Genomic DNA, 13,617 nt, shown 5'->3' with positions numbered 1-13,617 from the left:
TAGCTCTCCTTCTCTTGCAGACCACTCCGGACACCGCCCACTGTATATAGTCTCACCCTGTAAATAAATTCACTTACCTTTACTTCCGTCTCCGTGTTTGGTCTTGGTTTCGCTCTTCTGGACAGTACCTCCCGAGTCATGACAATGTGTGAGGAAGAAGAGTTTGTTTGCAAAGGTCTAGAAAATTTTAAACAATTCAAAGGTGACATCATCAACTTTTAGTTGACCATTCTGTAGAAAACTCTGTAAAAATCAAAACCTTAAACTGTAGTTGTGTATAATCTGTTAAACATATCAAAATGCCAGTTCAGACATGTAAAGTCCAACTATCTGTGAGCCATTTAAACTTTGAAAGATGTTTCTACGGTAAAATATGCCTGAAGTATGGAGCTCTAAAGAGGGCTGGGTTTTCTCATTATGTTTTGCCAAATTCCCATTGATTTTTTTCGAGGAGTTCTCTTTGTAATTTTGTCTACGTTGAGAGACTTACTGCTGACAAAAGTAACAGCATAATATTTCCAATCGAGGTGGTGAACCAAACCCAAAAGCCACAACAGAACCAGAACTTTTTGATGTTGTCATATAAAGGCTAAAGAAAACTGCAACGAGGGAGTGGGAGTTAAAGAATCAACTTCTGATGTAGGATCCTTGAAACTAGCATTGCAATGCACACCACCCTTTGCCTTTCATGCAAAAACTTTAAACAAATATCTCACAAGATCTGTTAGTGCTTGGAGTTTGACCATAGACTGTTTATTGTAATAGACCAATTAACCCTGCCTTGGGAATTGAAGCTAGCAGGACCTGGTTTATGGGAACTGCAGTCTTGTATTTTTGGAACCAGAGTCTGAGCATTAGGACCCCTGCATATAGTCATGGTGTCACACAAACTTTCTTTTAGGCATTTTACAACTAAACCTGTTAGAAAAATGAAAAGACTGAACATGCAGCAGCAAGGTAGGAACTACATGAACCATCAAGACTTGAAAGAAAATATGTGAGATGTTCTTTTCTCTTTTATTCCTCCGAGGGCAATGTTCCACTTGTTTACATGGAGAGGCCGGGCTTAAGAATTTGCTGTCAGGGAAGGTGGTCCTGTTCTGGCTTCAACTTCTGCTCAGAGGTCTATAAATGTGTATATATACATACACAGTCAATGGGGATGACTCTCAGCTTAGCTTAGCTAGTAGCTGAGTCAGCTACTAGCACACCAAATATTAGCTCAATATCTGCAAAAAATGACTGAGCTGCAGCCATTTTTTTTGGCGTTGGCTGAGGTTGATTAGCTGTGCAGAACATCTTACATCAGGTTGACTCCAAAGGTTACATTATGTAGATGTGCATCCAATGATTACTTTCTGATAGTTTCATTTAAAATTCATCTCGTGGTTCACAAACTCTTTTCCTGTTGCCCCTGCTCTAGTCTGCTGATGACCATTGGTGTACATGTAACATGTCATGTGTAGTGATGGAACCGGAGGTCAGAGGGTTGGTGGAGGCTCTTGTTTTTGGGGTCGGAGTACAAATACGATTATTTCTATTTTTCCTGATAAGCCAGACTCCTCGAAAACGTTCTGTTTTAATGCGCCAGAGTGAAAAGAGCCACAGCAGAGATCTCGGCATGGACAATTCTAACAAGTGAATATTGAAACCATGTGAACAAATGTTTGCTACACCCACACACGCCCATGCATTAAGCCTCGAGGGGTGCAGTTAAGTTGAGTGGAGCTCTTACCATATCATACACGTTAAGGATCACAGGTTCATTGGCCATGGTGGTTTAAACATGAGCTGGAAAGGCAAAAATGATCCTGAACTCCACGCTGAAAAAAAAAAAAAAGTTGCCGGCAGCTCAGCTCCCTGCAGAGAAACAGCCACTAACACGGACAGTGCTGTGTGCCAACAGAGGGCCAGACCCAGAGGAAACTTCAAGGGCCCCTGTGATGAGAGGGTCAGGAGAGCGTGGACAAATGGCCCATCTCCGACATCCGAAAATATATGGATATATATATATATATATTTTTTTTTTTTAATCAGAAGGATGTTAAAGCGAAGGGCTCAGCGCGTCGGATTACACGCGATGATGGGATACTTCCGCGGGATTTCGGGCCCTGGATGAGCTGGAGTCTGAAGCGAGCGCCCTGCTGTCACCGCGGGCGACGAGGCGAACGCTGCAGCGGACCGACGGCGACGATGGAGGCGGAGCGCGGCTCATCTTCAGGCGGATGCCGCGGGCGCAGGTGTCGGGGAGGACCTTCGGGCCGCGGAGGGTTCACTGCAGCTGATCGGGGAGCCGAGCTCACCAGCAGCATCCCCGGCCGGTCCGGTGCCGCCGCTGCTGGCCCGCATCCAGTGTCCGCCCCTCTCTGCTCCGCTCCGGGATGAGCTCAGACCTCCACCACCACCACCCCCGCGCCTCCTCCTCCTCCTCCTCCTCACCCACCCCCGGGGCACGAGTTCTCCGCCGCCGATCTTTCCGCGTCCTCAGGCCCGCGTCATGGAGGCTCTCAGGCGGGCTTTCAGGAAGTCTGGTTCACCGGCAGAGACGAGTCCGTGTGGAGCCGCTGTGATCCAGCTCTGCCTGCCCGCTTGATGACATCATTTCTGCCTCCAACAGCTGATGAGACCCGGAGGGGAGTCCAAAACCCGCTCCTACTTCCGGTCAGGCAAATACGCGTTTCTCCTCCGGGACTTTCCATTTCTCTTACAGATTAATAAAATTCATTATAATTTGACCTCTTATAAGCTTTTTTATTATTTTTACTTATACTTTTAATTTAAATATGTGTTGGACAAAATAATATTAATTATTATTATTATAATTTTGTAATAAGTGTAGTGCATACATACAAAAGCTACCATGTGATATTTTCTCTTGTTATTTTCTCTTGTTGACTAAAACCGGTCAAGTTTTATTTTGGCAGGAAACGTGTAACATCCGGTTTTACCTGAATCGGTTTGTTTGTTTGTTAGTTTGTTTAAAATATACAGAGACAGTGTACATTAATAAACATTGCTGTAATATGCCAGCTTAGCTAATAATCAAAATACATTTAGCATGTAATAATAATAATAATAATAATAATAATAATAATAATAATAATAAAATACAATTTCACAGCAAATGATCACACATTTGACCATCCCTCAAGCCATACAGGATCTTATAAGTAAGACAAGCGTCTTTGAATTTAACAAAATTATCCCAGCTCTACAGTTTTTGATTTGCCATGCTATAACAATGATGATAAGCATTGACTTTCTGTTCAGTGCTTTCACAGCCTGATGTAGTAGTTTACGTGCACCGGTCTTAAACTTGTACAGAGAGATGTGACATGATAATGGCATTAAAATACACGGTTGCTGCTTTTGTTGACAGTGAGTTTCTGATATGACGGAAATTTGATAAGTGAAAGTTTGCTGTTCACTACCGATTTAATTTGTACAACTTGAATCAATTCCTAATCCAAGGTATTAGTATTCAGATGCAAATGTCAACTTTTCTCCGGTAACAGAGACATCAAGTTTTACAGAATCCACAGACCTCTTCGTAAAAATCATACATGCTGTTTTCTTGATATATAAATGCATACATCCATATTTACTTTGGTAAATCCGGACGGACATTGTACAAATAACTTGACCAGTATGTTCTTTTTCTGTCCTGCTGCCTAAAGCAGAGTAATAATGTTTTTGTCTGTGTGTTTTCAATGTTTGGTTATCAAAATATCTCATGAATCACTGAACAGGTTTTAATGAGACTTCAGTAATCATTGGATGGACGTCTACAACTGACTAACTTTTGGAGTCGATTTAAAATGTCTGCCGCAACACAGAGAGCCTAGAAAACAAAAAAATGTCTATAACAGTCAGTTTTACAGATACTGAGCTAGAATTCGGTGTGGTAGTAGCTGAGAGTGATCCCCAATTTATACTTTAAGTGTCTGGACTAGTAATTGGGCATACCAGGGGCCAGTGTAACTTGTTTTTTTAATATATCTTTATATTGTCTGCCCTTAATGTTCTGGCCCAGTCTTATCATATGTCATAGCCTGCTTCTTCAGAGTTTCTCACTGTTTACTTAGTCACTGTCACCAGTACAGGATGCAAAATGGGGCCAGAAGAGAAGGAGTATCACAAAGAAATACTGTGAAAACCAGAGAAATTGTGTTCAAAACGTTGCCATTAACTATTAGAATCAACACTGTCACTATCTTAGTCATATAGCTCCTGAACCAGCAGATGGACTTTAATGAAACTCACAGAAAGTAATTATTGGATGCACATCTACAACTGACAACCCAGTTCAGGTGTAAAACACTGTGCAGCATCATTGTTTAAAACCTTAGCATTAATTTTTAGAGTTAACCTGGTTTGTTTGTTAGCAAAATATATCAACCAATGGACAGATTTCAATGAAATTCTCACAAAGTAGCTATTTGCTGTACACAAAAGTGGGCAGTTTAATATGGGACAAAATGGCAGTCGTAGCTAATCAATCTTAGCCGACACGAGAATGGCTAAATTTCTGTGAATTTTACAGATATTGAACTAACCTTTGGTGTGGTAGTAGCCGAGACTCATTCACAAAGCATACACCAAGCACTAGCAGATAAGGCAAGATAACAAGAGATATTGAATATCGCATGAGAGTGTGCATTTTCAAGGTTTGACCAAATTGGCTAGAAGTGTTTTTTTTTCTCACCACATGATGATTTTAGTATAAAATTCTGACATAAAAGGTGGCATTTAATATGTAGTCCTTCAGGGAATGCTAGGCCTTTAATAGTTTATGCTGTGTTTCAAGAGTCATTTCATTTTAACAAATCATTTAACAATGATACTTTCTCTTTCTTAGTGAACTATATTTTCCTAAATAAGCAGTAAAGCAAACATGGAAGTGTCACAAAGTTTTTCCAACATTGTATATGAACGAACAGAGGTGGAAAAGTACCAAATGTTTGTCATAAATCAGTGTAAAACATAGATAATTACTATATTAATACATCCCTTTGGCGTAACGTCAAATGCACCACGTTTGTAACGCACTAAGATGAGTTGCCAGGTAGAAGTTACATCCCCCTTTAATAATTCCAACAAAGCACACTCACTTTAAATATGTTTGACACATTTAGGAAATTCCATAGCTCCTATTAACAAAGTAAAGAAGAATAAATCGGTCATTATGACTTTATTGAGTGACACAAGTGTGACGCTGTCAACTTGAAAGACTTTCCGCATTACCGTAACCTGGCAACCCGAGAGCAGCCTTTCTGTTTCCTGCTATTTGGACTCAGTCGCCATTTTAATCCAGTCGCGCAGAGGTTCACCTACTTTCGAGAGCAGAGCAGCGGCGTAAACCACAGGCCCGAAGCAGGTCCAGTAATAAAGAACATATCGGTGAGCACGCATATAAAGTGATAAGACGTGTATTTAAACAACTTTTTCGTATTTTGAAGATTTGACCGTTGCATAACATCGACGTATGTTTCCGTTGCTAAATTAGCCTCTGCTAACCGAAAGCTACACCGAGGCGAACTGCAGGATAGACACTTCTCGACGTAATCGCGATCTTTTATAGCCTAGATTTAGCAACTAGAATTTGCCGTCACCTGCCGCGTGTTTATATATCTCTACGTATCTATTTAGGTCTCTCTTTTATAGTCAAAAATGGCTGTAAAATTGGATTGCGGAGTTCTGAAACTTGTTAGCTTCACTACAGGACTGCATGCTCACTGAACTAGAGAAACACTGGAATGCCCACTGACGACGGCTCGGCGAGATTTTTGGCAGCCATCTTGAGAAGTCCTTTGTGTGTCATCTCTCTCTGCGTGCTGCGTGCTGGGTCATCAGTCCGTAGGCTCTCAAAATAACACTTATTTTACTTAATTAAACATAATGTGGAAACAGGAGACCAGTGTTCTGTAATGAGTCTCCTAAGAAGTCCGTTTAAGCATTAATGGAGGCAAAATGACGACCCGACGCGCCACCGCTGGTGATAAAATGACCACTGGTGTAATCACTGTAAGCAGACCAGTACATAACTCCACTTTAAATAATTATTTACACGTCTGCGTAGATTAACCAGGGCTCTGCTACCAGTGTCTAGTTAATTTTTCTAAGAAATAGGATTATAAACTTAGGGTGAGTGGTAGCACAAATATTAATCCTAATATATATACAGTTAAAAAAACAATTATAATTTTTTGATTGACTTAAACTTTGATTCCTTAGGTTTTTTTGGCTAATAAACAGTGCGTTTTTTGATCTTTAAGAAAACGGACCTTATATATGTTATATATATAATCTGTAAAATGTTCGACACATTTAATTCTCTGCGATCTGCATCGCTCTGGTTCCACGTCGCTGGCTTCATTTCTGAAAGCTCACCTCTGTGCGGTACACCGCAGCTTAAAGACAGACTAGTCTTTACGGCCATTTTGCGGAAACGTCTTGTGATAGCGCCCATGTGGGAGGCTTTTCTGATGAAAAACTAACATGCCGCAGTGGTGCAAAAATTGTCATCATGTTGAGATTTTAATTACCTAAAAGTGGCCTCGTCTGTAAACTCAGAAAACCTACTGCTTTACATATTTCCTCTGTGGGGTAATATTTTATAACAGATGTGGTTTAACTTCTACAATGAGCACAAGTGGCTTGTTTGGACCTTGTTCTCCGGTGAAGTGTTTGTCAACGTGCATGTTCTTTTGTTGCAGCGAACAACAAAATGAGCGGCAGCCGTGTTTTTATTGGCCGCCTGAACCCGCAGGCCAGAGAAAGAGACGTGGAAAAGTTTTTCAAGGGATACGGACGGATTCGAGAGATCAACTTGAAGAATGGATTTGGATTTGTGGTGCGTATAAAAAGCCTTTATATCTAAATTCTGAGTTTAGTTTTTAGTCCGGCTTTTTTATGATTCTGTAATATTTTATCTCCCTTTGCCTGTCAGGAGTTTGATGACCACAGAGATGCAGATGATGCCGTGTATGAGCTGAATGGGAAGGAATTGTGCAGTGAAAGGTAAACATCTTTGTATTTTAAAAGTGAATACATAATATGAAACCAGATGTTTGTTTTACTTGTACACGAGTTTCATATTTTTTAACCAAAAAAAATTAAAGCGTGTTTTTTTTTTTTTTTTTTTTTTTTCCCAGGGTCACCATTGAGCATGCTCGCTCCAGAAGAGGAAGGGGAGGAGGAGGAGGGGGTGGTGGTGGTGGTGGAGGCCCCGGCCCTGGAATGGGACGTTTTGGAGGCGGCTACAGGCGCAACAATGCCAGGTGTGTGAGACGTGAATCAGCTTTTTTTTGCTTTTCATCTTTAGCTTTTTTTTCCCCATCGAGGAAAAGCAGTGTGTCAGTTATCCAATCTTACTTTTTATAATTGTGTGAAAACATTCACGAGTGTCTTTGTTTTACACTTGCATTTAATCAGACAAAATGACGAGCAAGCTGGGCTTCAAAACAATATTTAGTTTTTTAACATGCATACAACGACCCCTCGCTAATTAGAAAGATAGGTCATATGAGATCCCTCTCCCCACCCAAGACAGATTTCAGTTCTTTTTCACCGAATACGGACAGTTTGCAGCCAAGTGACCATTGAGCCACATTTTGCTTGGCCAATTTTCAGAAATCACTGCTTATTTTTGTACACACCTCTTGCCAAATCGTATTTTTGGTCATGCACGTTATTATGGTGCTCGGATTGTTCCTACCTTGGCAGCCGCCTTCGGGTTTTTTATATATATATATATATATATATATATATAATATGGGTTTTAGACCTGAACGGCATGCTCTGCCAGAGAAAAGCTCCTGTGCATGTGTCAAAATGCAGCGCTAGCACTCTTGGGACAGGTTTGAGACCACTCCGAATCTATTTTGAGAGAAATTTTGTTCCATATATTTTCTTTTAAACATACAAAATTCAAGCGGCAGGGCTGCTAGTCTCTGAGACTCCTGCAAGGAAATTGAGAACTCCTGCAAATGTTTTGAGACATTTTGGTTGCTACGTCACAAATGCTGTTTGCCAGCCAGTCACAGCTCAGTGAGTTACCGTCTTTCCAGTCAAATCGTCTGAAAGAAGTTGAAAACAAAAGAATAAAATAGGAGGTGCTGCAGTTCGACTTGGGATCATGTTCGCGTGATACCTGTGTTGAAATTAATTTCTGTGTTCCTGCACAGGTATGGCCCTCCTGTGCGAACCGACCACAGACTTATTGTGGAGAACCTCTCATCGCGGATCAGCTGGCAGGTAAGAGATTGCAAAATTATGTGTCTTTTAAAGATTGTCTTCTCAAGACATGTCCTTACTGAAGCAGTTTTATTTTATTATTTTAAGTATTTAAAAAAAACATGTAGTCATTATTTGTAATTGGCCAGTTAAAGTAGAAATCCCCATATGTTTTTCTTTTCTTTTGTTTTTTTTTTTTATTTTTTACTTGACCACCTTTTTTTCCCCAAAGAAGCAATTTATCTAAATATTTTTTTTTCTTTCTTTAATTAAACAGCTCCTCTGATATGGTTTCATCTGTATCAGAGTTCAATAAACACCCTCCACCAGGGTGTTAGAAATGTGTAGCACCCTCTGCTGGTTGTTTTTCTGAATAGTGTCCATTTGGTGCCTCTCCTTACACGCAGTTGCTGCTGGTCTAAAGTCTTGGCTGGGCCTCGTAGCGGGTGAAAGTGGTCTAGCGCAGGATACGGTAGCCTTAGGAGGGCCGTAGCCACAGTCTGGAGGTTCTGTGGGCTGGCATCCCCGGCAGCTGTAACCCCCCTCAAATCCACGGTCCCCTACAGTCTCCCATTTGTGTCTTTTTCTGTGGCCGCTGGAGCTGGGGGGTTGTTGAGTCGGGCACACACCGCACCCCTACTTTCTCTCTGGTGGTTCCTTACTTGTGGAGGCCGGATGCTGAGTCAAGGCTGAGAGCGTTTCTCGAGAGCGTTGCTCAAGGGCTTTACACTGCATTGGTTCCCATTTGGTATTTGGACAAGTGGCTCTATGCTAATGTCTTCCTGGGTTTTGAACGGTAAGTAGCATAAAACTCATGTGATTGGGTCTTCTTTTTTTTTAGGGTCGGGTGATAAAGGGGTGGAGAGTTACAATCTCAAAAAGGGAATCATGTAAACATCTTCTTGTTGAGCCAAATTAAAATGACGTTAACAAAATAAAACTAAATCAAGTTTTTGTCCCTTTTTCATTATTACTTTGGTACTCTAAATCTAAGTAAATACTGCCTAATCCTACAGACTACAAGTTTTCAAAGTTTCTAAATTCACCCCCCCCCCNATGTTCACTTAAAAATGAAACAACTATTACCTGTCAAGTGTTTCATCGGGGAGTTTTAATTTGGTTTGTTTTTAAAGGTACTTACTGCAAAGTCATGAAGACCGGTCTGAAAAAATAAACTAATAAAGAAATAAAATCTGCACAATTTTTTTTCCAAACTGCTGGTTAATGTAACCTTAAAGTAAAAAATTATGATCAGATGCTAACAGTGCTTACTAATTAAAATAGCCAAAGTTATTGAAAATAGGTGAATAGTAGTGACATTGTAGGAGAGACGTTTCAGTGGAGAAGTCCTACAATTTTGATGTGTTTTGATGAGTAAACTATGCCGTTCTGAAGGATCAGTAAGGTTAAGGTTTTTCAATAATGGGGGTGTTTGAACACAGAGCTCTGTTTTTATGGCACTCAACCTTCGACCTTCTTCCCTGATATTTCTTTCATTCATAACCTTGATTTGAACAGATAAAAACAGACTACAGCTAGGCTAATGTAGGTCAGTCATGTGACTCAAACTACTGTAGTTTATAGCAGATTTAGACCATTTTTATGAAGTTTTAATTGTCAGAATTATATATGAATATATTTGAAAACTACTGGAGTAAACTCTGTCAAACTGCACCGTTTGATTTAGTTCATGATAACTTTTTTATGTTTGATTTCATACTTTGCAGTGAGTACCTTTTTAAAAAGAAATTTAATGACAAAATAAACAGAATAAAAGGCAAAACTTGTCCACTCAAAAGCATTTGGTGTGGCTCTTTTGTTTACATGGCCTTTACTGAAAGTGGGGTCGTATCAAAAAGTGAAAACAGGTCAGGATTATTTAAGCCATATTTCTTTTTGTGGTGTTTTTTTTTCCCTGCCTGCTCTTTTCTTTTTCCCCCTAGGTTAAAAAAAAAGAAAGCTCTCAGCGACTCTTAGTGTTTCAATCTGTTCCCTAAGTTTGTGATGTGCTTTAAAATAGGACCTGAAAGACCTGATGAGAAAAGCAGGTGAAGTTACCTTTGTGGACGCACACAGACCCACTCAAAATGAAGGGTGAGTTTGTCTTTTATTACCCCATTTCCTTCAATTTCTCTTTTTCTTCAGTGGGAAGTGCTAATGAGCGTTTGTGCACAAATGCAGGGTGGTTGAGTTTGCTTCGCGCCATGACCTGAAGAACGCCATCTCCAAGCTTAATGGAACCGAACTGAACGGACGTAGACTGAAGCTCTACGAGGACAGCAAGAGGTGAGTTGAGTTTTAGTCAAAGTTTTCTGTTTGGTGGGTTTAAAGTCTGCTCCTTACAGATAATTATTTGAAGTAAAAGCCATTTAAAATAGTTTTTTTGTTGTAGAAATTGAACATGTGATACATTGTTTACCATAACAGGTGGAAGTGAGTCCTAGGAGTGTACTTTTTTATAACGCATACTTATATGTTTAAATGTAGAATACTTTAAACTAAAAACCTTCCTGGAGAAATGTTAATGGGGGCTGCCACTTGGTGCATAAATTCATCACCATATTGAATCGAGTTAACTCAAGAAATTAATAGGTTCTAGATGTTAGCAGTCACAGTGCGTCTTAAAGATCACTGACTGATATTACCACACCAAAACTTAGCTCATTGTCTCTAAAAATGAATGATTTATAGCCAATTTGTGTTTGCCATGGTAGCTGTGGCAGCCATTATGATCAGAATGACTCCAAATGTTAATCAGTTGTAGATGTACGTCCGATAATTAATTTCTGAGAGTTTTATTGAAATCCATTACTTGAGATTTGAGACATTTTGCTAACAGACAGACAATCGGAGTTGACTTAATTCAAGATATGGTCTCTCTGGGCTCTAATATGAGGGAAAAGTTAAATTCCTCATAATAACCAGTGCAGAGTTATTTAGTTGTAAAGTTGATTTGCAGAGGTTTAGCCTGCCTTTGCTATTTTTACCAGCAGCCTAGTTGCCATGGAAACAGTCTTAGCCAATCAGAAAGCCAGATTGTTCTGCCCTTTTAAGGAGTAGAGAGGGAAGGGCAAAACAGCAACATGTATGTTTGTCAGAATTAGAAACGGAAATATCCAAAAAAGTACCCTTTAGATAGTTTCCGTGCAAAAACTATAAGGCATTTAAAAAAAAAATTGAATCCTCAGTGGAAGGAGAAACTAGTTCTCACTCGTGTGAAGTTTCACATTTCTACAGTGCTTTATGTTGGAGGTATGACAGGTTAAAAACACTCCTCTCTCCCGGATCAGAAGGACATAGTCAGACCAGTTTAATATGGGACAGAATAAGAGGTCAGGTGGCTGTAAGTTTTACAGGTAATATTTTAAAAAAAAATTAAACTAAACAAAACTGACCCATATTTTAGGAAGAAATGATCCTACATTTCTTGCAGTTATAGAAATTCTATCTTTCTAAGATGCATCGTGAAACCAATAGGGAAAAAAAATCAGTTTTTGTTGAGGTATAATTCTTTTAACATATAGACGCAGATAATTATGTTAGTACTTTTCAAAAATAAGTTTTAAAAAAATCAACAGAAATCTTAAATTGGAGTCAGGGAAAGTATGGAATGTCGAAACGGAAAACGTGTTGGAATCCTGCTTTAATGTAACCGTGTTTATTTGTTACAGTATGGTTGTGTTGTTTTGCTGTTTTTAATGACATTTTTTCCCCTTTCAGGAGTCGCTCCCGCAGCTATTCCCGTTCCAGGAGCCGCTCCAGGAGCCGCAGTCGCTCCAGAAGCAGCTCCAGGTCCCTGAGCCGCACCCCAGAGAAGAAGAAGACATCGGGAGGGGGCAAGCCCTCAGACAGATCCCCGTCCAGGTCCAAGTCTCGCTCCAAGTCTCGCTCCAAGTCGCGTTCCAAGTCTCGTTCCAAGTCTCGTTCCAAGTCTCGTTCTAAATCCCGCTCCAAATCTCGTTCCAAGTCTCGCTCCAAATCCCGCTCAAAGTCTCGCTCGCGTTCCCCTTCTCCTGCTCCCGCTGAAAACAAAGAGTCTGGTTCCAGACCCCGATCCCGCTCCCGTTCCAGATCCAGATCCCGCTCCCGTTCTCGCTCCGCCTCAGCTGACAGTAAACACTGAGCCGGCTGCAGCCGGAGGTCAGAAGCAGGATTCAGATTTGTTCTTAATGATGGGGTGAACTGCCTTTGTCATGGAAATGTGTAAAAGTTTAAGGTAGTTTTTTTTTTTTGTTTGTTTCTTTGCTTTGATTTCACATCCACAGAGGTAAACCTCTGTGATAAAAAAGTAAACATTTGTCTCTTTATGGCTCCTTTTATTTTAGTGGTTACCAACCACAGTGCTGCTCACAAATTCATTTTTTCTTTTTGTTTTTATTTCCTTCTACTTTGTGCTTTCCCAAAATTTGATAAATATACCATTGAATCCTCTAAAATATAACAAATACATTTCTATAATTCAAGTAGCTTTCCTTTATAATGTTGTTTATGCTTCTGATGAGGCCCTTTTGTGTGTTTCATTCAGTGTGATTGAGGTTTTTTTTTTGTTTGTTTTTTTTAATTTCCAATTGTCATTGTTTGCGATTCTGGGATTTATTTTTACAGAATGTCTTATTTTAGTCAGGGCTTTTTGTAGCTGTCTTTATAAACTTCATTTCTAGCCTCTAGGGGGCTAAGTCCAATACGAGTTTGTCTGTAAATCTTTATTAATTCGTTACTAATAAAAACAGACTACTTTTTTTTTTCGTTTTGTGTAAAAATGTGAATGCGTGTTTATAGAATGCACATTTACATAATAAAGGATTTAAACTCAAAGCCTAAATGAACTGTGAAGTTTGTCATAATTGTGTACAATGTGCAGCACACAGTGAATTTTAGGAGATGAAATTAAAACAAGTATTTGATTTTTTTTTTTAATCGATCTTTAACATGACTCTGGGAAAATTCCAATTAAAGCTAAAAGCAAAACTAAGCCACCAAATATGAAACTTAGATTCCCTACCTCCCCTTTCACCTTGAGTTTTTAGTTTTTAGATGAACTTTTGGCAATAATCATGAAATAAAAATCGCTTTTTTTGTAAAAAAAACCCAGCATGAATCTTGAGTGCTGAAGGACAGCTAAAATGCATTGAAAAATCTGAAACAGAGTTGGTTAAAACAAGCCGAACAGTAGCTAAAATGAGCAAAACATATTAAACTAGGTAAAAGCTGGAACCGGCTAAAAGGGACAGAACAAAAACTAAAAGTTTAAATCTGTAGCAAAGAGCTTAAAGTAGCAGAACTGTAGCTGAATGTAACGTATGGCTAGCTAGGGGCTAGAGTAAGAAATATGTAGCTAAAGGAGTACAGGAAATTAAAAAATACAAGTACACTGAAGCAGGT

At 39.6% G+C, this 13,617-nt stretch overlaps 2 protein-coding genes across 2 annotated transcripts in view; one reads left to right on the top strand and one right to left on the bottom strand.

The window, feature by feature from the left end:
* Window positions 1-2,505, bottom strand: part of LOC108232058 (deubiquitinase DESI2) — a 24,737-nt gene extending 22,232 nt beyond the window's left edge. The window contains exon 1 of the mRNA XM_017409613.3: window positions 1,736-2,505. Within this exon, the coding sequence (XP_017265102.1) occupies window positions 1,736-1,774 (39 nt within the window). The 5' untranslated portion in view covers window positions 1,775-2,505. The remainder of the gene's footprint in view (window positions 1-1,735) is intronic.
* Window positions 2,506-5,270: 2,765 nt separating this feature from the next.
* srsf5a (serine and arginine rich splicing factor 5a) lies at window positions 5,271-13,057 on the top strand. Its single transcript, XM_017417539.3, has 8 exons — window positions 5,271-5,400; window positions 6,717-6,853; window positions 6,950-7,020; window positions 7,155-7,280; window positions 8,187-8,256; window positions 10,256-10,329; window positions 10,417-10,521; window positions 11,956-13,057. The coding sequence occupies exons 2-8, from the start codon at window positions 6,728-6,730 to the stop codon at window positions 12,356-12,358; spliced, it is 975 nt and encodes a 324-aa protein (XP_017273028.1). The 5' UTR covers window positions 5,271-5,400; window positions 6,717-6,727; the 3' UTR covers window positions 12,359-13,057.
* The last annotated feature ends 560 nt before the right edge of the window (window positions 13,058-13,617 follow it).

Source organism: Kryptolebias marmoratus, linkage group LG10 (assembly GCF_001649575.2).
Source record: "Kryptolebias marmoratus isolate JLee-2015 linkage group LG10, ASM164957v2, whole genome shotgun sequence".
NCBI classification, from domain to species: domain Eukaryota; kingdom Metazoa; phylum Chordata; class Actinopteri; order Cyprinodontiformes; family Rivulidae; genus Kryptolebias; species Kryptolebias marmoratus.
Note: the sequence above shows the minus strand (reverse complement) of the source record. Positions and strands in the feature narration are given on the sequence as shown.

Bases quoted from the DNA above. Each gene is read 5' to 3' on its own strand.
- srsf5a (XM_017417539.3), top strand. From the start codon at position 6,728: ATGAGCGGCAGCCGTGTTTTTATTGGCCGCCTGAACCCGCAGGCCAGA. The intron at 8,257-10,255 runs GTAAGAGATTGC...GCTTTAAAATAG, and splicing joins CATCGCGGATCAGCTGGCAG to GACCTGAAAGACCTGATGAG. The intron at 10,522-11,955 runs GTGAGTTGAGTT...TTCCCCTTTCAG, and splicing joins CTCTACGAGGACAGCAAGAG to GAGTCGCTCCCGCAGCTATT.